At 34.5% G+C, this 25,709-nt stretch overlaps 1 protein-coding gene across 1 annotated transcript in view; it reads left to right on the top strand.

The window, feature by feature from the left end:
* Ccdc39 (coiled-coil domain containing 39) overlaps window positions 1-25,709 on the top strand; it is a 38,731-nt gene that overhangs the window by 5,112 nt on the left and 7,910 nt on the right. The window contains exons 4-14 of the mRNA XM_005383062.2: window positions 2,762-2,920; window positions 3,473-3,565; window positions 3,658-3,786; window positions 7,454-7,645; window positions 10,339-10,442; window positions 10,874-11,006; window positions 13,537-13,731; window positions 14,615-14,779; window positions 17,261-17,398; window positions 18,867-19,075; window positions 25,226-25,349. Coding sequence (XP_005383119.1) covers window positions 2,762-2,920; window positions 3,473-3,565; window positions 3,658-3,786; window positions 7,454-7,645; window positions 10,339-10,442; window positions 10,874-11,006; window positions 13,537-13,731; window positions 14,615-14,779; window positions 17,261-17,398; window positions 18,867-19,075; window positions 25,226-25,349 — 1,641 coding nt within the window. The remainder of the gene's footprint in view (window positions 1-2,761; window positions 2,921-3,472; window positions 3,566-3,657; window positions 3,787-7,453; window positions 7,646-10,338; window positions 10,443-10,873; window positions 11,007-13,536; window positions 13,732-14,614; window positions 14,780-17,260; window positions 17,399-18,866; window positions 19,076-25,225; window positions 25,350-25,709) is intronic.

Here is a 25,709-nt window from a genome sequence, read left to right as displayed (position 1 = left end):
TTTCTTGGACAATGAAATGACATGGAGTTGTGATTTGAATGAAATAATGATAAAATATTACATTTCCCCCCATTATTCAATCATCACTTACTTTCTGAGACTTGTTATATTTAAAGTATCATGCTGGCCAACTGTTATAAAATACTAGGCCTGGTTAGCATGTGTGTGCTATATTTGTACCAGCCACATCAATTTCAGTTTTGAATATCATTTAAAATTTCTACATTTCATATTAATTTCTAAGCTTTATGAATCTAATGTTAAACTACCTTAACCTATTTCTCCTTCTTTAGTTTTCAGTTACTTGATTGGGAGCTCATTTCAAATGTTTATTCTTCTTTTTACATATGCATGTATACATAAATACACATGCATAAGTATAAATGCATTTACATATTTTATAATAATGTAATATTTATATATGCAATAGAATTATATAGCTATTAATTTATATTTCTTTATATATTGTCTTTTCTTTTATGAATCTAGATTCAGTATATGACTAAATTAATGGAAATATTTTTTTTCTTTCTCTGCTGTGAAATTAGAAGCACTCCCAAAGTTTCTATACATGAGACCTCTTAGGGAGAGCAAATATGATTAGAAATGGGGCTGAGGGATAGGAACTTGGCATGGGTTTTAGCATATTAGGGCTATTATTCTAACTAAGATTGCATATATATGTATTTTGGGTGGCTTTAGTGTAATAACTGAGATTGTTTTAAAAGTCTGAAGCCTTTTAGAATCCCAAAATTTATACAGGTTCAATGCAATCCTAATCAAATTACCATTAGTCTACCTCATAGATCTAGAGAAAACATTCCTAAAATTCATTTGGAATCAGAAGAGACTCAGAATAGCAAGAGCAATCCTGGGCAACAAAGGCAAGGCAGGAGGCATCACAATCCCTGACTTGAAATTATACTACAAAGCTACTATGATTAAATCAGCATGGTATTGGCAAAAACCAGACCTGAGGATCAATGGAACAGACTAGAAGATGCAGCCACAACCACAAACACACTCAGCTACCTTATCTTTGACAAACGGTCCAAACATGTTCACTAGAAGAAAGATAGCCTCTTTAATAAATGTGCTGGAAAAATTGGTTTTCCACATGGCAAAGACTAAAACTAGACAGACCCATGTCTATCACCATGCACTAAACTAAAGTGAAAATGGATCAAAGATCTAAATATTAAAATAAAAACACTAAATCTACTGGAAGAGAAAGTCTTGAAGAGATAGGGGTAGGCAGAAAGTTCATGAACAAAAACCAAGCTGCATGGGAAATACTTCAAAGACTCAACAACTGGGGTCTCATCTCATTGAAAAGTTTTTGCACATCAAGAGAAATCACCAACAGAGTAAAAAGAATACTCACAAATTGGGAAAAAATTTTAGCCAGCTGTCCTTCAGACAAAGGACTTCTACCTAGAACATACAAAGAATTAAAAAAATAAGGCCCCCAAAATTCAGAGACCCAATCTGAAAATGGGCATCTGAGATGACTACACACTTCTCAGATGAAGAAATACAAATGGCAAATAAATATATGAAAAATTGTTCAGCGTCATTAGTCATTTGAGAAATGCAAATTTAAAAAATACTGAGATTCCATCTCACCTCCAAAAGAATGGCTACCATCAAGAAATCAACCAATAACAAATGCTGGAGGGGCTGTGGGGAAAAAAGAACCCTTCTTCACTCTTGGTGGGAGTGTAGACTGGTACAACCACTGTGGAAATGAGTTTGGAGATTCCTCACAAAATTAGGATTAGAGGTCCCATTCAACCCAGCTATCCCCTTCCTGAATATTTTTCCAGAAGAACTGAAAACATTATACTACAGCGATATATGTGCACGCACGTTTATAGCTGTGCAATTTGTAATAGCTAAATCTTGGAAACAACCCAAATGCCCATCAACTGAGGAATGTATAAAAAAGATGTGATATTTTTATACAATGGAGTATTACTCAGCTATAAAGAAAGATAAACTTGAGGCTTTTATAGGTAAATGGATGCCACTAGAGATCATACTCATAAGTGAAATAAATCAGACCCACATGTGTAAACATCGTATCGTCTCCCTAGTAGAAGAACCTGAAAAAGTAAATAAAATCTGAAAGGTACAGTAGATATTGTGATAGGGAAAGAAACTGCTCAAATGGAAAGAACAACTGGGATGAGGAAAAGGAGAAAAGAAAGGGAAGGGAAAAAAATATATATATATGCACAAGATAGCTAGGATAATTGTACTACTAATTTCTATGGGTTTATTGAAAGGAACAGTTAATGTTAATTGTTTGATCAATCTTGCATACCTGTACCTGGTAATCTGAGTAGCTACTGTGAAGATAACAACATGTAATATAACAACCATTGTTAATTTTCTATCATCTTATTTTGTTTTGTAATACTGTATTTTTATTGTTTTTGCCTTTGTTTTTGTTATTTTGTTTTTGTTCATTTCCTTTTAAAATAAAATTTTATAGAAGTCTACAAAGCCTTTTAAAGAAAACTTTTGTTAACTACTGTTCTCAGCTTTGTATATTCAAATCTCTATTTTACAATTAAGGAATTAAAATACAAGGATAATAGTTATATAATTAAAAATGGTATACTGTAAACATCTGGAAGGCAGGGATAGGATTTCTTCTGAATATATTTTGTAGTCTGTATTATTATGTTTTCGTAGAATTTGAATAGAAAATAATATTTTGTAATTTTTCTTTTCTGTCACATTCCTTGGAAATTAGAATGGCATATTTAAAGCTACTCAAAAATTGGATGGTTTGAAGTGTCAAATGAACTGGGATCAGCAAGCATTGGAGGCTTGGTTAGAAGAATCAGCTCATAAAGACAGTGATGCTCTCACTCTTCAGAAATATGCACAACAAGATGATAATAAAATTAGGGTGAGAAATGATAAATTTTAATTGATATTCTGATTGAGAAGGATTCTTGGAAGCATTTCAGAAGAGAAAGTCTAATCTAGAACTGTTTATTGATATTTTAGCTATTTTGTTTAAAATGTAGTTTGAGTATTACACGTAGTACTTGCTGATTTGAGACTATAGTGCTATTACATGATGTTATAACCATTTCTTAAAATCTATTTACACCTGGCGATGCTAACAAAATTAGTATTATGAGGCTTGCTATTTTCTGGAGATTTAATACCAAATGTATTGTTTTAGGTATTTCCAAATGGCATATTACAATATAATCTTTTTTCTAATTTCCTTTAGAAAATATTAAAATCATTTTAGAAACAATTAAATGTTCTTCTTGAAGCTATGTGTAAACAGATTAGTGCTTTAGGGTGAAAAGATAAGGAAAACATTATTTTACAGTTGTTCTCTATATAAATACATACAAATAATGACACAATGTTAGTTATGATATCTAACAGATTTTAAATTAGTAAAATAATTATTATAAATATTTTTCATGTAATGACCTCATAGGCACTGACCCTGAAGTTAGAAAGACTGACCCTGGAATATAATCAGAAAAGAAAGGTTCTTGACAACGAACTTACAGAGACTCTAAGTGCCCAGGTTGGTTCAGGAAGATTTTTATTTCTTAGTTCTCAAATTGATGTTTGCAAAAGCACTTAAGTTCTCAGAAATGTTTGCTCTCTGTTTGACAGCTAGAATTGGATAAAGCGGCACAAGATTTTCGTAAGATTCATAATGAAAGACAAGAACTCATTGAACAGTGGGAGAACACAATAGAGCAGATGCAGAAGAGGGACCGAGACATAGATGACTGTGCCCTGGTAAAGTAGTCTGGCCCTCGTATTGTTCGGATATATTGTTCATTATTCCAAATGTAAATCACACCGATAGCTGAGTGTCACTTTTGCAGCAGACTTTAATAGTTTTGGTAAACTTTTTTCAAAGCGGACCCTGTATCATTTAGAAAAGTGATTTTATGAAGATTATTTGCTTATAGTATTATAGTAGCCAAAGATTGGATCCTGTCATCTATTAATTTTGAAACAAATATTATTGCCATAAAACCAATGTTTTGTCTTACACGTGGCTGCCCCGATGCCTGGGATTTAACATGTGTGCTGCTTTGGCAGTAAGTTACAGGTTTAGGGAAATGAGCCTTGGTAGATAACCAAGAAACAAGGAGGGAGATTCAGACAAGAAACCTAGATGGCCCCAAACGTTTTACTGTTGAAGATGGGGCACCAGTGATGTGGAAAATCAGAAGAGGAATTGCGTAGTGCACTGGTGGATGCAGACATACTGTTATCACTTGTTAGTTTTAGAGGTAATTTAGCAGAATCGTTTTGGGAAATCATTAAGGAATGAAATATTGGTGAGTAAAAGTGGAAAGGCTAGGAGGGGTTGGGATGAAGAGGTTGAAGAGGAAAGAAAGTGAGGAGATGTGTTAAATTCCATTCTGAATTTCCTCCACAAAAGGCAACCAGCAAAAAAAAAAAAAAAAAAAAAAAAGGCAACCAGCTCAGGCCACTGGGGTATTAGCATTCTAGTAGTTAAATATGGCTTGCTTGTGATTATTTTATTTTCAATTTCTGCAAAAGACAATATTTTACTGAAAAAACAGGCAATGCCCCCCTAGGAGGAATCAGGGAGAAACAATTTTACTAAGAGATCCTCTTAGTTCTCTTTTTTTTTTTTTTTGGTCTTTTTGAGACAGGGTCTCACTGTGCAGTTCAGGCTGGTCTTGAGCTCACTTTGTAGCCCAGGCTGGCCTCGAACTCAAAATGATCCTCCTGCCTCAGCCTCCTGAATGCTGGAATTACAGGCGTGCGCCACCACACCCAGCTGAGGTCCTCTTAATTCTTAATGCTAATAGTGGTATCTATTTTTAAATTTCTTATTGCTTTCAAATATCAAGTCCAGCTTTTCCTATATAAAATAAAAGTTCCAGAGTTTTCTCCATGTAAATCAAATGTGTCAGTTCCAAGATTATAGATCCACTATCAGCATTTCCATGCATACTCATAACTGACTGACTCAGCCGGTTGATTTGGCAGTATATACAAATACTAGCTATCTTGAACCATTTATAGCATTTCTTATTTACAGGTTGACATCTGATTGCATTATCAGAGACCACGAGTAGGGCTCAGAAGTGGTTCCTTTAGGTGATAGGTGGCTTCTAAGTGTTTGATAATTGCTTCTTGAGAACAAAACAAAATATAACAATACCTATTCCTGATTTAAGCATTTCTGTGATGGAACTACTTCCATACCAACATGACTCCATTGAATGCAGAACTGAGAAGAGATGTGTAAATCAGTTCTTGTGAGTGAAGGGCAGCTGGTCTTCACCACTAGAACATTTAGTCTGTGTAGGGAAGATAAAAATGCTCTACTATCTTAAAGTTTCTGGCTAGGACTGATATAAAATAGATGAACAGAAGAAAGCATACCTGCTTTATTAACATGTCCAAGGAGCTCTCAGAAAAATGAGAACTCAAAGAAATAAGTGACTAGGCCTGAGTGTTTATATTCAAGTTTGAATAAGGAGTAGCAATTTTGGAAGAGTAACTAAGAGGATATGAGGTAGTTTAATAAGATTTATGTGTGCAGATTTCTACTGGTCTTGACTCCCTGTCTTTGGTGATAAGAATGTTTTTCTTCCACTTGGCACTGGGAAGATACCTTTCAGATAGGAGTTTTATCTCTTGTATTTTGGGGGAGAGAGGGGTTGGAGTGTCTTTTTTGGGATCTGCTATTTTTCAGGTGCTTTAACTCACAATGGTCAATATGTGGAAATGGCATATTTTGGGATGTTGTATTTTGATCCTGTACGGTGAAATGGTACTTTTTGTCTCTCTTGCTTGAAAACAATGCCTGTCTTCTTAGTGCCTTCCAAGTGTGGCCATATGATCCTCAAGTTGGCTTCTTAAAATAAACAATATTTAGGAAGGAAAAATGTTTTTCTGCTATGCTTTTATTCCAATGTAGAGATGTTGAGATATTACTTATAAACATTACCTATGTGAAAACTTAGCTGTGAATAATACTTATAAGAAACATGAATGTTAGGCAGTTGTAGTGGCCAATGCCTATAATCCCAGCACTGAGGAGGCTGAGGCAGGAGGATTGTTGTGAGTTCGAGGTCAACCTGGGCTCCAAAGTGAGCTCAAGGCCAGCCTGAACTGCACAGCGAGACTTTGTCTCAAAAAGACAAAAAATAAAAAAAATATGAATGTTGTAGTGGGTATTAAAGCATCTACTCAAGTGGTAGTGAAATCAGAATAATGCAAGAAACTTTAGAATGGTCATTTGAAATAGTTAAACCTAAAAGGTTTTGGCATGCTTTTTGGTTGAATGAGCACAACTATATGGATTCCTACAATTATCATTATAGATGTGCTGTTGTTATAGAAAACATATAAGAATATACATTAAACAAATTTAAAATGTCTTTTAGAAATATATTATGTCTCAGATATACATGCATTCAATAGGCTAATATGTACAATATTATATACTGCATTTCAGAATTCATATTACTGATTTCAACTTACTGATTTCAGAATTCATATTACTCCCCCAGTCTTCTAGGATTAATTGTTTGGTAAGATACCTTTTGGGAAAACTTAAAAGAAATACAATTTAGGGTAATTTTCCCCTATAATTTGTCAAATCATATTACCTATAAGAACCTCACTTGGTCTTTTTTTGTTCCCCAGTATTAAAATCTTCTCATTTCACAAGGCTTAAAAGTTGACCACGGCATTTGAATTTCTTCACAAATTGGCCTTAAGTTCTCCCTTTCCAGTCTCATGCCTTTCGTCTCTACCCTGCTCTTTCTTACTACTATGTTCCTCCTCACACCTGGAGCCACATTGGAGGACTGATGCATCTCCATTCGTTTTTGTAGGCCTGACTCGAATGATGCCTCTTGGGTAATGTTTTCTCTATCCCTCTTGGGTGAAATTCGTTATCCCTTTGTTCCCATAGTACTCTCTCCATATTCTATTGCATGTTCCACTGATTGGTCCTTAAGGCTACCAAAAAGCCAAGGGAAGATATTCTTAATGGAACCAATAACTAACATGTTATTTTTGAAAGATGAAAAATACTGATCTGTAAAATATTTGGAAACTCTCATGGAAACCAAAGTTCCTATGTGAAAACAAATATTTAGTGCTGTTAAATTTTTTTAGATGTTACCCTTCATGTATATAGGTCCACTGATTTTCTGTTATCTTTAGCAAAGTTCAGATTGATGAAGGAAAGCACAGAGACCTTTAACAATATGAATTTATAAATATTGGTATTGAGCATATTAATATTTTATTTTTATGCACTTAAAAATCTCTTAAAGAGTGTTCTCTTAAGAATGTTAAATAAACACTGAATATAATAATGAAAAAATAAAACCTAGATTCCTTTTCATTTTAGTTTGTTCATATTAAACAAATATTTAAGTAAATGTATTTATTTTGAATCCAGGCATTGACAAGGGTAAAACAGGAAACACGAGAAAAAGAAAGTTTGGTTAAAGAGAAGATGAAGTTTTTGGAAAATGAGATTGGGAATAACACAGAGTATGAGAAAAGAATTTCTACTGCTGATCGTAAAGTTTTAAAATGTAGAACAGAATATCAAAATCATGAAACCAGTAGAAGTCAGCTGAAGGATGAGGTATGTCCACTAAAAATAGTGGTTTGTGTGTTCATGGCAAATTACTATGAAAATAACATCAAGCCTTTCCTTAAGGGACTACCTTCTGGTTCTGTTCTTTAAAATTTCACCATTTACTTTAAGAATCGCTATATTCAGAGCATCACTTTATGGATGTCAATGTACTACTGGCAATCTTACAAAATATTTTATTAGTACATATAAGTAACAGTGATTAAAATTAGTAATACAGTAATACAAATTAGTAATTTGTTTTGGTGTACTGCTCAGTGAATATAATATTTTTTCGTTATTTTTATTTTTATTATTCCCTCCCCCTGCATGATCTCCTTTTTTATCTCTAGAAGTCTAGTGTTTTCTTTCTTTTTCTTGTACTCACTTTCTCTTTTACATTGATTATATCAGAGAAAACGTGATATTCAATTGAGTCTAGTTTATTTTGCTTACCATGATGGTCTCCAGTTCTACCCTTTTTCCAGCAAATTACATGAGTTCATTATTTTTTATGGCTGAATAATGTTCCATTGTGTATAGATACCATATTTTCTCTATCCATTTATCTGTTGTCGGGCATCTAGGCTGTTTCTACAGCTTAGCTATTATGAAAAGCACAGTAATAAACATGGATATGCATATGTCACTACAGTGTGCTGTGTTTAATTCTTTTGGATGTATACTAAGGAGTGGCATTCAGGATCCAGTTGGATCAAATGCTGGTTTTAGTCTCAGTTTCTCGGGGACATTTTATTCTGCTCCCCAGGTGGTTGTAGTCTCCATTCCCAGCAACAGTATGGACTGGTCCCTTACTCCTCTTCAGCGTCTGTTTATGAATGCTTAGGTTGTTTCCCTATCTTGGCTCTTGTGAATGATGCTGCAGAGAACATGGGAGTCTAGAGTTCTCTTCAACATCCTGATTTTATTTCCTTTGGATGTATACTCAAAAGTAGGAATCCTAGATTATATGGTAATTCTATTTTCCGTTTCTTTGAGGAACTTCTATACTGGTTTTCATAATGGCTGTAACATATTATATTTCAACCAAAAGTGTGAAAGCATTCCCTTTTTCCACATATTTGCTAACTTTTATTTTTTACTTTTTCATCATATCCATTTTAGCAGTTACACGGTGATACTGCACAATAGTTTGACTTGTATTTTCCTGATGGTTAGTGATGTTGAACATCTTTTCATATACCTGTTGGCCATTTGATTTTGGCCATCTTTTTTTTTTTTTGGAAAAATGTTCAGGCTCATTTTTAAATTGTATCATCGTTATTGCTATTATTACTATTGAGTTGTGGGAGTTGCTTGTGTACTTTGGAGATTAATCCCTTATCAGACAGATAATTTGCAAATATTTTATCAGACTCTGCATGTTGCTTTTCATTTTGATTGTTCCTTTTGCTGAACAGGAACTTTTTAGTTGAATGGTCCCATTTGTTTATTGTTATTTTTGTGGTCTGTGCTTTTGATGGCATATCCAAAAATTTATTGTGGATACCAGTGTCAAGAACCTTTTCCTATACGTTTTCTTCTAGGAGTTTTATGGTATCAGATTTTACATTTAAAATCTTTGGTCCATTTTGAATTGTTTTATATATGGAGAAAAAGAATGGCTATATATTAGTATTCTGCATGTGGGTATTCATTATTCTTGAAACTATTTAGTGAATGTGTCTGTTCTTATGCTAGCTGCATATTGTTTTGGTTTTTATAGCTTTGTAATGTATTTTGAAGTCAGGAAGTATAATTACTCCAGCTTTGTTTTTCTTGCTGCAGATTTCTTTAGCTCTTTGAAGTCTTTTGTGGTTACATATAAATTTCAGCATTTTTTTTTTCTGCTTCTGTGAGGAATAACATTGGAATTTTGGTAGGAATTGTATTGAATCTATAGAGAGATTTAGGTGGCATGAAGATTTTGACAATATAAGTTCTTCTAATCTATGAAGATCTTTCCATTTATTTGTGTATCATATAATTTCTTCAATATTTTATAGTTTGCAGTGTATAGATTTTTTTATTTCCTTGGTTTAATTTATACCTAAGCATGTTATTCTTTTTTATGCTATTACAAATGGAGTTTTAAACTTTCCTGTGCAGAAAATTCGCTGGTAGTATATAAGAGAATGAACTGATTTTTGTATGTTGATTTTGCATCCTACAACTTTATCAGATTTATTAGTTTAATTTCTTTGGGTGTAATCTTTACATTTTTGCCAATGTTCTTACAAAGGCAAAAATTTATGCCTTAAATTTTAAAAAATAATTTTAATTAACTGTAAAATGTGTGTCATTAGGAGGATGTACGTAGTTAAAAGGATGATGAGTTAGACTCTCTTGAGATTTTTCCAAATCCAACTAACCTTCTTACAACTGTCATGAGCATTTCATATGTATACATCAGTTTGTTTTGAATCTTGTGTTCTTCTTGAGCAAGTCTCAGGATATTGGGCATGTCTACATTTACTTTAACATATGTAGCTATTTCTAGTTTTTTCATATTATAAAAGCCACTTAAAATTTGATATGAGAATAAGTAGTAAGATCTATAAATATATATTAATACAAAAAGTTACTGTTTCTATGGGTGTGGTATAGCTTAAAACTTAAAGTGGGCAGAATAGAAATTCTCTGTAATGAAACTATAAAGTGTAGAGTAAATATGTAATTTTTGTCTGTTAACTAATGAACAGCTGGATTCTTTAAAAGCCACTGTGAATAGAACTTCCAGTGACTTAGAAGCTTTGAGGAAAAATATTTCCAAAATAAAGAAGGACAGTCATGAAGAAAGACAAAGGTAAGAAAAAATCTATTTAAGTGATTAAATTTTTTATTACCTCTAGAAAATTATTATAATACTTAGGATTATATTTTGTTAAATAATTGCAGCATTATAGCTACAGCATTAGGAGGCTTAAAGATTTCCTGGATTTTTTATTTTTTTATTTTTTGGTTTTCCTCTGGTACCGGGAACCGAACTCACGACCTTGCGCTTGCCAGGCAGGCGCTTTTGCCACTGAGCTAAATCCCCAGCCCCCTTCCTGGATTTTTTTTATCACAAAACTCAAGAGAAATATTTTTATAGTTTTGTACATATATAGTGATAATAAAAAAAGCTTATAGCAAAAAAAAAAAACCCTAATATAGATATCTTATGATAAGCTCTTACTTGCATTAAATACTTCTAGGCATGCTTTCTATCTTTTCCTCTATCTTTTCCCTGTCTAGGTTACAAAAATTGAAAAATCATAATCAGATCATTAGAAAAAAATTGAATCAGATAACTGAGAAAACCATGTCTGTGGAAGAGAAAGCCACCAATCTGGAAGATATGCTAAAGGAAGAGGAAAAGAGTGCAAAGGTAGAGTTTACATTTAATTTTTCAAACTTATAGCAAACTTACCAGTAGTGAATTAGACTCTTGAAAACCTAGTTAATTAGACCCTTCCTAATCGGAGGACTAGAAAGTGTTTTAAGAGGTTCCTTGTATTTTTAGCATTTAACTTCGGTGTCTCCTTTTAAGGGCAGCCTTTCCACTGGGCCCTGGATTATTTTCTTTTCCAGTGGCCATGGTGTCTGTATCCCTGCTGGCCATACATCTATTGCTGCACTGCGTAATATCTTGAAAACTGACCTTGTTGTACAACTGATTTTCATGTGATTGTCATTTTATTTTATTTTAGTTTGTGATTAAACTCTCCTTGTTGAGGAAGGCCAAGGTAGGAGAATGACAAGTTCCAGCCCAGCCTGTGGAACTCAGTGACTCAGTGACTTAGTGAGACTGTCTCACAGTAAAGAATAAAAGAGAGGCTTTGGGTATGTCCCTCAGCATGAAGGTCCTGGGTTCATTCCCCAGTACTACCCATATTGATTATCTGTGTTTTACCTATTGTACTTTAACCCCTTAAAATCTGGCATTACGTTTTGGCAAATGGACTCTGAAGTGTATCACTTTACTAACTAGGCTTGCACCCTGTTCTACCCCAATCTCTGGTATAGTGGCACTATTAAAGCAAATTTTGAGAAACTAGAAAAGGCTGATTTACCATTTCCTCTTTGGAAACTTCAAAGTGACTTCTAAGTGTGACATATCACGGTAGGCCGTACTGTCTGCTTTTACTCTATTTTGGGGAACAGAGGAGGAAGAAGAAGGAATAACATAAGAAGTGAGTAAAATCCATGAACATTTTATGAGGCTTATATAAACTATGGCTCTATCTTTATTTGGACAGAATTCCATTTCTCAGGATGCTGTAAAATTCCTAAGTAATGAAGTCATGCAGCATTTTTGGCTTATGTGATTTCTGAGTCCAAATCTTACATTATTTTAAAAGTTGTGTTTTTTTCCTCTAAGAGCTTGATTGTTTATGGTACCTGACATGGGGCAGTATTAGAACTTACCAGAAACCCATGAAGACTGTGAAATTCATATGAATTAGACTTTTTGATAGCAAAGAATAAAAATTCTTATATTTTTGAAGAAATTAGCTGAACTAGAAAAAAACGTTGAGATGGTGCACTGCTGGTACTGTATGTAGCAGGGTTGTGTTTATCATCTTGGTTTTGTTGCTGTTGATTCTGTTCATTTGGAAAAGGCCAACCCCATTTTTTCTGGATCGACTCTTACTTATGACCAAACACTGCTGTAAAGCTGCTAGGGTATCTCTTAGAAGCCCTTAACTCAATGTCAGATATCTGTTATATGAAAGATAATGCACCGAATACCAGGTATTTCTTACTTTGTAAAGAGTTAAATGTCAGTCACAAACTTCTGTTGTTTGACGTTGAGCTTCACTGGTTGGGAAGGAAAAAATATGCTTATTTGGGTATAAGAATTTAGAAGTAAGTTATTTTAACATCTAAAAATATTAACTGTCAATTGATTGGGGCAACTAGAAATGTAGAATATATTGGTCGTGCAGCCCCGAGGTCAAGATAGATCTGCCTCCGGGTGGTGGTGGGGAGCAGCGGGAATTGGGGTTTGACCTTTTCCGGAAGGCAGCACATGGTGCTGAGATCAGCCAGAGGAAAATGTGAGTGATGCGTAGTGCCAGTGGTGTACTGGGCCTACCCCTACAGCTCACAAGGACTCGGAGTTAAATTTTCAGGACTTTGGAGTTGGCTGCTAACCACAGTTACTATTAAAATCATGATACAGGCTTACAATTTAATAAGTTATATCCAAAACAAAATAATAAAAATTAAACATTCATCATTTCTAGGTTATTTTGTGTAGTTGACTACTATCGATGCATTTAATGTTAAAATAGTTTAACATCTCTTGTATCTGTGCATTGGAAATACTCCATAATGGTCTGTTCTTGTGTGTCTTTTCCCAGTTCTGCATTTAGCAGAATCATGTTAGTAGCCTGAAGCTGGCCTAGTGGGATTGTTTATACCATTCAATTCATATTTTCTCCTTACCTTCCCATCCATTGGAAAACTGATGGTTTAAACGTGATCGTCACTTGATAGTGCTTCAAGGAAGATGGAGTTGGGTGATGTAATTTCTTCACTGTTATACCCTCAAGACTCCAGTCAGCTTTGTGAACTTACAAATGGTTTGTCTCTAGTGGTTTCCCCTCTTCCTCTCCTCTGAGGAACCAGTGGAGTGGCCTAGTTCTGAGGTTAGGGAAATGTGGGATGGAATTAAGATGACAGGTCTAGGTGCTTGATACAGGAATGGAAAATTACTAATGTAGTCTACTAGAATAGACTATAAGATACATTGGGAGTTCCCTGAAATTGTGGAAAAGGATTTATATTATCAAGGGCTAAAATGTTGATGAGAAGGGCTCATTTGTTTATGAGCGCCTAAATTACAGTGTTCATATAAATGAAACATTTTAAGATATTGTAATTTCCTTAAGCACTATAATTCTCATTATCAGGAAGTGGAAGTTCAGTTGAACATAGTGAAAGAGGTGTTTTTCAAGAAAGTTCAGGAGTTACAGACTGAGAAAATGAAAGAAAAAGCTCTTGTATCAGAAATTGAAGGAACCCGTTCCACTCTGAAGCATCTCAACAATCAGTTACATAAACTGGATTTTGAAACCTTAAAACAGCAAGAAATTATGTACAGTCAGGTAGGTGTTACTTGTGCAGATATCTTCCATACTGATTTGTTATAGCTGTGATGCTCAAGAGATCCAGTATCCTAAGACAACAAAGATCTAAGTAGTCTTTTGGAAATAGAGACAGATGCTATGTGGGGTAATGTTTTAAGTCAGTAGAAAGGCAGGGGAGCCTGAAAAGCTGCTTGTTTCCTCCATCATAAATAAACAGGCAAGAGGAAAGACAGCTTTACAAAAGGACAGTCATGTTTTAAACAAACCTGGGATGTGGACCCAGAGTAAAACAAAAGAAGTTATGGGACATCTGAAACCTAGAAATACTGTGTGTTGATTCTTAATCGTGCAAACCTAGGTACCATACCCCATCTCTACCTACTTCCCACATAATATTATAATTATATTATATATAATTATATACAATTCCCTTATCTAATATATTCTTATCTTCTCAAAATGCAAATGTTAAACTGTAATTTTAAAAATAATTTATTATGAGCCTTTCATGGGCTATTTATGACTGTCTTTTTTGCACCTTTTAGAAAATGTACCCTCAAAAATCCACATCCATGTCAATCTAGCAGATTCACTAAGGTTCTATTACTGAAGGTCAGTAATTCACAATAAAATTCTTACTCTAAGGGAGCAACAACAAATTATTCTTCAACATTCAGTGTGCATGATAGTGAGACAGAAATAATCTGAAAGTATAACCAGTCAGTGGAGGTTTATCATACCAGAACCTTAGTAAATCTGCTAGATTTACATGGATGTGGATTTTTGAGGGTACATTTTCCAAGAGGTGCAAAAAGGAAAATATTCACTATTTTTACACTTATAGATATGCTTTAAAATTGTTTGTATCTCCTGCCTGACTCCTGTTTAAAAACTGCCACAGGACTTTTACGTTCAACAAGTGGAACGAAGAATGTCACGATTAAAAGGAGAAATTAATTCAGAGGAAAAACAAGCCCTGGAAGCAAAAATTGTTGAACTTAAGAAGTCACTGGAAGAGAAAAAGTCTACATTTGACCTTTTGGAAACACAGATCAAGAAACTTCATGTAAACTGGCCAAAATGCTTTTTTCTCTTTATGTTTTCAGTATTGAGTTATTACCCATTCTCTTTTAGGTCGACATAGTCTGATGACTGCTTTGCTCAGGGTAGTCTGTACTGACTACTGGATGTGATGCTACCACTGCCTGAGCATTTACTCTATGATAAATACTGCATTACATGCCTCTACTGTTTTATTTCATTTAATTTTTATAAATATCTTGTGAAGAAGATACTATTTACTACCTGTTTTATAGATTAAGCAATTTGTCCAGTTACACAGCCAGCATATGGAGAGGAGAGGTAGGCTTTGATCCCTGGTCCATTTGACTTCAAAATACTCTTTAAGATGACACCATTGAGAACGGTGTGTACCACACTAAATATCTTGACTGTCCCTTCTTTCACGAGATATTCATTGTTGTTATTCCACTAATGGCTTAGAATATTTCCAATGATTTTCAGTTAGAAAGGTGATGATTCTGTTTGCCTTTAGGAATCATATTATGTTTATTGTAATAGAAAAACCTATGTTAAAGTTTAACTAGGAGTATAACTTAAGGAGTGAGGGCAGGAACCAGGACAGGTGAAAGCCTGGGAGGGCTTCAACGTTGGTTATGGCTGGAAAGTCTAGGGATGAGTGTCCTCTAGTGGTTACACGTAGAATTTCCCTCAATCTTCCAAGGCTGCAAAAGATGAAAGGGACCTGTCACTTTTTAAAGTTTTGAGATGCCAAAATTTTTGGGTTGGAGTAGTTTATAATGTGAGGAAAATTTTTTTATCTGTTTCTTTGGTTTACTAGAAAAGAACACAAGCTTTGGGATCAGATAAAACTTTTTTTGAAATTCAAGATTGTACCACTACTGCTATGTATTCAAACTTCAACTCATGTGTTACATGGAAGATTTAATACGTTAGCGCAGTGCTTTTGGGACCCTATTAGTGGTACTGTTTTGGCTTAGAATCTGAGAAGAATTGATACTATAGAAGAAGAGGAGGGGCATGTTTTTTTAAATCTGAACATTTACTCTGGTCTGGGTCATGTCTGTTTGGTTATAGGGAAGTTTATAGTTCTGTCCTCTTTAAACCATGCTGGTTACCTTCTATGTCATCCAGTTAGCCAGTACTTACACCCACCTCAGCTGTGGTTTTAACGGACAGATAAATTAATAGAAATTCAAGTGAATTTTAAAAATATTAAACTTAGTGAACCTACTGAAGGTTTACTCTCAACAATAGCACGAGACTGTAGTCACTTTTATACACTTCCAATACCTTCCATATTTTACTTACCTAATCAAGACTTCCTTCTGCAAGTTGAAAATAATAGAACATTTTAACTCTTTTGTTCCAAATGTAATTTCATGAAATCACATCTTTATTCCAAATTTATTTCTCTTCTTACAACCTGGCTGCAACCTTAAGTCTTCTTTTTTGGTCTTTTTGAGACAGGGTCTCAGTATGCAGTTCAGGCTGGCCTTGAGCTCACTTTGTAGCCCAGGCTGGCCTTGAACTTGCAATGATCCTCCTGCCTCAGCCTCCTGAGCGGGATTACAGGCGTGTGCCACTACACGTGGCTGCAATCTTGTCTTGATACTTCAGAAAAATGCAACAATGAGAAGGGCAGAGAAGTACATGTGGGGAGCGTGCCCGTGTGTGCGTGGGTCTTGGAACTGGAAAGTAGTCTTCATTTAGGAAGCAAAGGGGGAGTAAGAGCACAAGGGTTTTTTTGGGTTCTGAGTGGGAAGAGGGAAGCAAATTTACATAAAACTAGAAAACTGGTATCTGGTATGTCTGACTTATTTGTACACCTGATGGAACTTGTTTTACTAAGTATTTTCCCTCTAGAACTATGTAATTCTACAATAGCAGCTGACATTTACAGGGCACTTCAGGGTACAAGCGTTGCTGTACAAACTCTTCAACAGTAATTTCTTAAGTTCTCACGACAGCTCAAGGAGGTAAGGACTGTTCTCCCCACCACTTTAGCGATGAAGAAACTGAGGAACAGTAGATTGCCAGAAACATCACAGGGCCGACATATAATTAAGGCCATGTGGATCCAGGGTTTGTACTGTCAACCAGGGCTTTATCTGTGCTTCCTGAAATATTTTCACCATCTAGCACTTGAATGGAATCACATAGTGAACTCCAAAGAGGGAGTGGTGAGCCCTATAAAGAAATAAAATGTGTGCTCCCATCTCATAAATGGCGAGCGTTTTGCAATTTAGGTTGAAGTGAAACCACATATAATGGTTCCTGGAATTACTGAACTCCAACTAAACCCAATACATCAACAGATGATTAAATAAAAAGTTTCTCTATGAATATCCATGTATATTAGATACTTGGCATGATGAAATATTAAAATATTTGATTATTATACATATTAAAGTGCACATAATTAAGACAAGGTATGTTTATTATAGCATGTACTTAAATTAGTTGTTATTTAAAATGTTTTATGTACCTTTTTTCCTTTTTACAGAATGATCTTTACTTTATCAAGAAGTCAAATAGTAAAAGTTGTGATGAAAAACAGTCCCTTCTGACTAAAGTGAATGAATTAAACCTTTTTATCGACAGCTCAGAGAAAGAACTTAATAAAGCCAAAGCTTTTAAACAGGTACCATAAAATTATATGCATATATGTTTTTAAAAGCCATGTGTTTTCATGTTCATTGTAGAAATTTTTTAAAACAGTAAATAATGAGGAAGAAAAGTCATTTTGATCACTGTACCCAAGATAATGTGTTAAAGTCTATTATTTCCTTCTTTTAAAAATTTGGCTTTATATGTTTTATTAAAAAAACTTTTTTTTGGTACCAGGAATCAAATTCAGGACCTTGTGCTTGCCAGGCAGGCACTTGTGCTGCTGATCTATATCCCCAGCCCTATTTAAAAAATTTTAATATATGTGTTTCCTAAAACGTTAGCTACTCTTTAAAAAATAACCCTTAGAGACTTTCTACAAGTACACTGCACAAAGTTATTGCAGTTTAAGCATTTTCTATCCTTTTGATATGTATCTGTTTCCAATGTTTTGGCACATATATCATTGGAGAGTTTTTCAGAAAATTCCTAGCTGTATAATTATGGCTCAAAAAGTGAGTATTTTTGGTGTCTTGAAACCATTTTTTTATTTTAAAAATAAAAGTATGTTAACTACCCTGTATATACATACATACAAAATTTCTCCTTCTTTCCCTTCTCTTTTCCTACATCCCAGTTGCCCTTTACCCTTGAGCATTTTCCTGTCATTTCACAATGTCTATCATACCTCCGAGTTTAAATTAACTCTTTCAGATTTTACACTAGTGAGACAATGAAACCTTGAAACCATTTTTAAGCCAAATTGCCCTCTAGAGGTTTGATTAATACACCCCAGCAGTAATGTATTTACTACCACTGAGTCTGGATATTTTAATTTATGAAAGTGTTGTCAATTTAGTAGACAAATAATGGTATCTCATTTTTTAATGTTACATTTGAAACATTTTGTTTAATGATAAAATTTAAAACATTCATGTTTAAATAAAATGTTTATAACATTTTTCCATGATATTATGTTCCATACTTTTTCTTTTTCGATATCTAGTTTATATTCTTGGCCCATTTTTTCCATTGGGAGGTTTGTATTTTCAATTGTTCTGTGAAATATTTTCACATTTAAAAAATATTACCTTATAATAGTGTTAACATTTTCCCTATTTGACTTTACATTTTTTGACATAAACTCTTTAACATGAAATCTTTAGGATTTTTTTCACTTTCTAATTTTTATGCTTAGAAGTGTCTAAAAATCAGTTTCCTATTTGTAGTAGTGCAATGATTTAACCTCTTATATTGTTTTTTCACTCACCTGGAATTTATTTATGTTCATTTCAGATATAGGAATTTAATCTGTTCTCTATCTGAAAAGTATATTTATGAGTATACTTTAAAAAATGATTTTAAATGTAAAATCATGTTCTGGAGTATTCGTTTCTGTACTTTCTTTTCTGGAAATTGATCAGTTTGCTTGCTCTTATGTCAGTCCTCATGACTGAACTGCTGTAAAACAAAAATATACTTTCATGTTATTTTGTTCATAGGATTTGATGATAGAGGACAACCTTTTAAAACTTGAGGTTAAACGCACTCGAGAAATGCTTCACAGTAAAGCAGAAGAAGTTCTTTCCTTGGAAAAGAGAAAACAGCAGTTACTTACGGCTATGGAAGAACGAACGGAAGAAATTAAGGTTCACAAAACGATGCTTGCCTCACAGATAAGATTTGTTGATCAAGAACGGCAAAACATAAGGTGATTATCAGAGTTTTAAAAACACTGTTAAAGAATATAGAGAAAAATGTTAAGGGTGATGTCAAGAGAACTACTTACTTTCTTTACCACCTTGCGTGCTCATCTCTTTCTGACTCATTTGAAAAGTCTTTTAATATGAGACATAGGGCATACTATAACCATCAGTCTATGCTCTTTCTTTCCTTTTGCCTTTGGCTGGTTCTGCATTCTTCCCTTTGGCCCTTTTACACTAAGATGGCTCTCTAGACCACTTGGAATTGATTTTTGTATATGGTTTATTATGGTACGGGTCTAGTAATGTTTTAGTTTTTATATATACCTATAGCTGCACTCATAGAAGGGATTTTCTTGTAGATGTTTCGTATATCTTTTATAAGATTATTCTAGGCAATTTTTTTTATGTTACTTTTGATATTATTTTCTTTTAAAACATTTTGTTTTTGGTTTGTTGCTGGTATACAGAAATATTGTATAACTAATTTCTGTAAGTTACATATTGAATAATCTTGTTTAATCTTTAGCAATTCATGTATAGATTTTAATTTTCTAGATATTTCATCATATCATTTTAGAAGGATAATATTTTTTCTTTCCAGTTTTTATAACTTCTTTTTCTTCCTTTACTATACTTCTTGCTAGGACTTCCAGTCCAACATTGAATAATGGTGGTTATAGATACTCGTGTGCCTACCCTCAAAGAGAAAGCTTTCATTGTTCTGTTGTCAAGTCTAAACATTCCTGAGGTGTGGTTGATTCTGTGCAGAGGATTTAACTCAAGGGCTCAAGCATATGCTGCACCACTGAGCTACACCTCCAGGCCTGTTTGTGTTAAGATATCATTTACCATATTAAGAGAGCACCCATATATATATATATTTTTTTTCTTTTTTTGGTCTTTTTGAGACAGGGTCTCACTATGTAGTTGAGGCTGGCCTTGAGCTCACTTTGTAGCCCAGGCTGGTCTCGAACTTGCAATGATCCTCCTGCCTCAGCCTCCCGAGTGCTGGGATTACAGGTGTGCGCCACCACACCGGGCCATATATTCTTATTCCTTGCTAAGAGGTTGTTTTAATTTATTTAGGGGAATGTATGTTGACTTTCATTATGTATATTTTCTGTATTCACTGACATGATATAACGCCTTCAATCTGTTAATGTAATTAATTATATTGATTAGCGCCAAGTGTGGTGGCACACACCCGTAACCTTAGCATTTGGGAGCCTGAGGCAGGAGGATCGCTGCAAATTCAAGGCCAATCTGAGCTACATAGTGAGTTTAAGGCCAGCCTGAACTACACAGAGCGAGACTGTCTCAAAAAACAAAACAAACAACAAAAAATTACATTGACCAGTTTTTCAAAGTTAAGCCAAGCTTATGTTTCTTGTATGCCACATACCATCCTTTATATAATACGAGTTTTCTCTGATAATATTTTTATGTAATCTTTGTATCTGTGTTTCTGTATGTAAATGACACACAAGTGTCTCTGTTCTAGTGCCCTTATTAGGTTATCAGGTTACTAAGGTTATGTATACTGTCACAAAGTGATTTGTGTGTTTCTCATAGTTCTATAAACTGGATAAACTTACAAAAGAGTAGAAGTATATCTTTTTTGAACTTTCAAATACGTCATTAGTAAAGCCACTGGGGATCGGAGTTTTTCCTCTGGGAGATGATTTTCAGTCTTTGGTTTATTTTATTTATTGGTTGTAGAACAATCCAGATTTTGCGTTTCTATTTGATTCAATTTTGGCAAATTGGGGAAAATGTTCACTTTCATCCAACTGAAATTATTGCTATCAAGTTGTCTGTAACATCATTTTATTATTGAATAGTTATAATATTTATAGATATGACTGCTTTTCATTTTTTTTTTTTTTTTTTCTGCTTTACATTCTTGATATTATTTGTTCCTTTTCTTTTTTGAGTGGGATAAATCTTACCAGAAGGTAATCAGGTTTATCAGTTTTTTAAGATCTTATTGATCTTTTTGGTCAATCTTGTTATTTTTATTATTTATTATTTCATTAATTTCTGACCTCATGTTTATGATTTTTGTCCTTCTATGGGACATAAATGTTCTTTTTCTATCTCCTTGAGAAAAATATATAGTTTATTAACCTTAAGCACTGAAGGATAAAAAATTCCCTCTAAGTTTTATTTTAGCAGCATCCTACAAATTTTGAAATTGCCACGTGTTCCTTTTTTGCCTTACTGTTGTTTTAGTTGAAATTTTATTTTAAATACTAACTTTATTGAGGGGTAACTGACATGCAATAAATGCCACATATTGAAAGTGGATAATTCAATATATACCTGAGAAACTATCACCCCCAGCAAAGTGGCTAGCACACCCTGACCCCGTAAGTTTCCTTGTAGTCCATTGTAATTCCTCCCTGCAGTTCCTTCCCATGTATCCTTCCTAAGCAAAGACTGGTCTCCTTTTTATCCACAGAATTTTATCTATCTACCTACCTATCTCTATCTATCTCTCTATCTATCTATCTATCTATCTATCTATCTATCTATCTATCTATCTATACTAAGGGTCTCACTATGTAGTTCCAGCTGGTCTTGAACTCACTATGTGGCCTAGCTGGCTTCAAACTTGTGGCAATCCTATCTAAGCCTCGCGGGTTCTGGGATTACAGATGTGTGCCACCATGCCCAAGTTATCTATAGAATTTAGACTGCATTGTCAAGAGTTTTATATGTATGGAATCCCTTAGTAAATATCTTTTGGCTTCTTTTATTCAGCATAATTATTTTAAGACTTCTCCACACTGCTTTTCATCAGAGGTTGCCCCACTGTTCTGTAAGGCTAGATAATAAATAGTACAGTACTTTGCGGGCTTTTTGGTCTTTGTCTCCATAAGTCACCTCTGCCACTGTAGAGTAAAAGCAGCCATAGAAAATACGCAAATGAGCATGGCTGTGTGCCAATAAAACTTTATGGACCCTGAAATTTTATTCTAATATAATTTTCATGTTTCATGAAATATAATTCTTTTTTTCCAACCATTAAAAAAAATAAAGGCTACTCTTCGGATGTGAGCTGTACAAAAAGAGGTGGTAGGCAATGCATACCATAATACTGAAGCTTGTGTGTCTGAGTTATTTCACTTAGCATTATAGTCTCAAGGTGCATCTGTTTTCCTACAAATGACTCAAGTTTGTCCTTTATGGGAGAGTACTGCACCACTATGTACGCACCCCACATTTTTTTTTTTTTTTGTCTTTTTTAAACAAGGTCTTGCTATGCAGTTCAGGCTGGCCTTGAGCTCACTTTGTAGCCCAGGATGGCCTTGAACTCATAACGATCCTCGTGCCTCAGCCTCCTGAGTGCTGGGATTACAGGTGTGCACCACCACGCCCAACTTCATAATAGTTAAGCCTTGGAAGCCCCCTAAATGTCCATCAATGGAGGAACAGATAAAGAAAATGTGGGGTGCGTACACAGTGGTGCAGTACTCTCCCATAAAGGACAAACTTGAGTCATTTGTAGGAAAACAGATGCACCTTGAGACTATAATGCTAAGTGAAATAACTCAGACACACAAGCTTCAGTATTATATGGTTTCTCTTATAAGAGAAACCCAAAATATAAATAAAGAGCAAAATAAAAGATAATAATAGGAAACAGGGAGAAAGATCTTTTGCAAATGGAAGTGGCAGGGGGCAAGAGACAGAGGGAGGGGAGAGGCAGGGCAGGGAAGGGAATGAAAATGCTGTTAACATGTGTTATGTGCACCAGTTCCCCGTGAGGAATGCATTCATTACGTAATGCAAACATGGACTGATAAAAAAGAAAAATTGGGAAACAAAAGCAGGTAACAGGCAGGATGGTTTGCCCATCCTGGCTTTTTGTTGCTGAATGTTAGTATTCCATTATTTGTTTTACTCCAATTTGTTTATTCCTATATCTGCCGATAAATGAACACTTGCACCATCTCTAGTTTTTAGCTATTCTAAACAAAGCTGCTATGAACATACGTGTTCTTGGCATGACACATGCTTTCTCTTTTCCTGGAAAATACCTAGTAGAGGACTTGCTGGATAAAGGGTAGGTCTATATGGTATTTGACTTTTCAAGGAATATTAAGAAATTGCCATGAATTGCTGACTTTCATTGGGTTAGTGAATTTCATTTCCCCTTTTTTCCTCTTCAATTGTATGGAAGATACACAGTTTAATTATTTTGTTGGTTATTTTTAAAGTCAAAAGGACAAAATTATTTTCCTATACCTAAGATTTTGCACTTTTTACTTCTACTTTTTCTCATCCTTCATATACTTTTCAAAGCACTGTATGATAGACATTATGAAAAGGAAAATGCTCAGACGTAAAGGGTAGCTGGGGTGTGGGAAAAGAGAAGGGAAACAAGGGAAAATTATGTAACTATGTATATACAGGATAGCTAACATAGTTCTACTACTGTCTTCTATTGCTTTACTGAAAGGAACAATTAATGATTACTTGTTTGATCAATCCTGTATGTCTCTATTTGTTTTCCTGAGAAACCACTTTGAAGATATCAATACATAATACAACAACCATTGTTAATTTCCTACCACTTTGTTTGTAACTCTGTATTGTTCTTATGCTATTTTGTAAATGGATGTCTGTTGGTTAATGTTTTCCTTCTTTTATTTATTTTTTGAAAGCACTGCTTATATTGGCATTTACACTGCATTGTTTTAATGAAAAAGTCAATTTACTGTAGAGAACCTGTTTTTTGTTTTCATTATGGAAGCTTTGTCACAGTCTTTATCGTTGATGTTTTATAATTTATCTGTATGCATTTTGGGTGTTTTGTCATTTAAAATTTTTTTCCCCTTAACTCTTTGTGAAGACTCAGTTATTCTATTCAAGGCTTTCTTTGGGTTGGGGAATATTTTTCTAATGCAGTACTTTTTTTCTCACCAGCAGTCTTCTCCCCATTTGTTGCTCACATTAGATGTCAGCCTTTTTAGAGCTGTCCTATAGGTTTTAAAATTTGTTTTACTTTTTATTCTACTTTCTCAAATATTTTAATTTTTTCCTCCTTCCTCTCCCTTCATGAGCTTCCCTCATCTTTCGCCATCTCTCCAGATTACTGAATCTTTATTCTTATTTGCTGTTGAAAAGAACTCATTTCCAAACACTTTTTTTTATACCTATTGGCATTTTAAAAATAGCTGCTGATTTTGTTTTATGAGAATTCTTGGAGCTGATATCCCCTCAGGTTTAAAGGATACTAATTACAAATACTTGGAAAATTCTCTTCTCTGCATTCCTGGTTTCTCCCAAGATCTGTTCTTGGTTCATTTTATTCTTTTCATGCATCTTGTTGGCTTTTCATAAATATATGATGGTCCTTGGTTTTCTGTGAATATTTATTGACAGATACTTTATACATAATCATCAGATATTGGTTTAACTAGCAGCTAAGAGTTTTCTTTGCAATTAAGTCCATCTCTTCAGCAGATCTTGTACATGGAAGTCTTATTTTAAGCTTCGAGTTTGTCCCTTAAAGAGCATAGATAACTAGTAGGCAGGGCTAGGACATTTATGGTTATGAAAAGTTAAGTGCTTGACTGATGAAGACTATTAATGTTAAATGGAATATTTGTTTTATAAAATATAATTTTTATTATTGTGGAAGCCTAGAGTTACTTCATGTTCTTTTTTACTTCTCTCTGTCATTCCAACATATGTATTAGACATTATGATAATTTTCTAGGTATCATTGGAGCAGAAACCATTACTGGGGAAATCACATTTCTAATAGTTGGGCTGCCTAAGCCTGAGGTTCCTCAGCTGACACAAACCTACTGCATTTGTACAGCATGCGATCGAGCCCTTTCTTGTGGCAGAGTAAGGGGGAACCAATGCAAATAGAAGGTTCATGTTACTTGCTATGCCATGCGTTATAAATCCCTTCTTCCGCCCCTGGAGAATCTTGTGTATTTCTGCCAGCCTCCATGAGACTGTGGCCTGCTAACTTGGTGACGTTTCAAGTGAAGTAAAATGTGACACCCTCCACAATGAATTAACTAATTTAAAAAGCAAAACACATTTAATCTGCCTGCACCGAGTAGTAACACAAATCCAGATATTTTCAGTAAGCATACATTAGTCTTTTAATTATTTCTGTCTTTTCACATTAGTGGTGAGTTCCATGAACGACTCAGCAAAATTGATAAGCTGAAAAACAGGTATGAAATTGTCACTGTGGTTATGCTGCCTCCTGAAGGAGAAGAGGAGAAAACGCACGCCTATTATGTGATAAAGGTAATCTCATTGATCTAGAGGAACAGCACCAAGTGGGCTTTCTTTGTTAGTTCATTTACAGTGATCTGGAGTTTAAAGAACCATTTTGAAATTTTCTCTAAAAATTGTAGTTATTCACTTAGAGGCATTAACTACTGCACTTAAGGGCTAAAACATCAGTTGTGAGATGCAAATACCAAAGCACTATCAGTTCTATGTACCTCCAGTCCCTGAGGCCAGAGCACTGCCGTGATTCCCAAATCTATTGCTCAAAACTGCTCCACTCCAGGGTAGGTCATCTACTTGACCCCTCTTCCTTTAACACATTTTTTTTTTAACACTTCAGCATGCATCTGACCACTAGTTTAACATGTTGAAGGC

Source organism: Chinchilla lanigera, unplaced genomic scaffold (assembly GCF_000276665.1).
Source record: "Chinchilla lanigera isolate Chin_1 unplaced genomic scaffold, ChiLan1.0 scaffold00019, whole genome shotgun sequence".
Taxonomy (NCBI): domain Eukaryota; kingdom Metazoa; phylum Chordata; class Mammalia; order Rodentia; family Chinchillidae; genus Chinchilla; species Chinchilla lanigera.
Note: the sequence above shows the minus strand (reverse complement) of the source record. Positions and strands in the feature narration are given on the sequence as shown.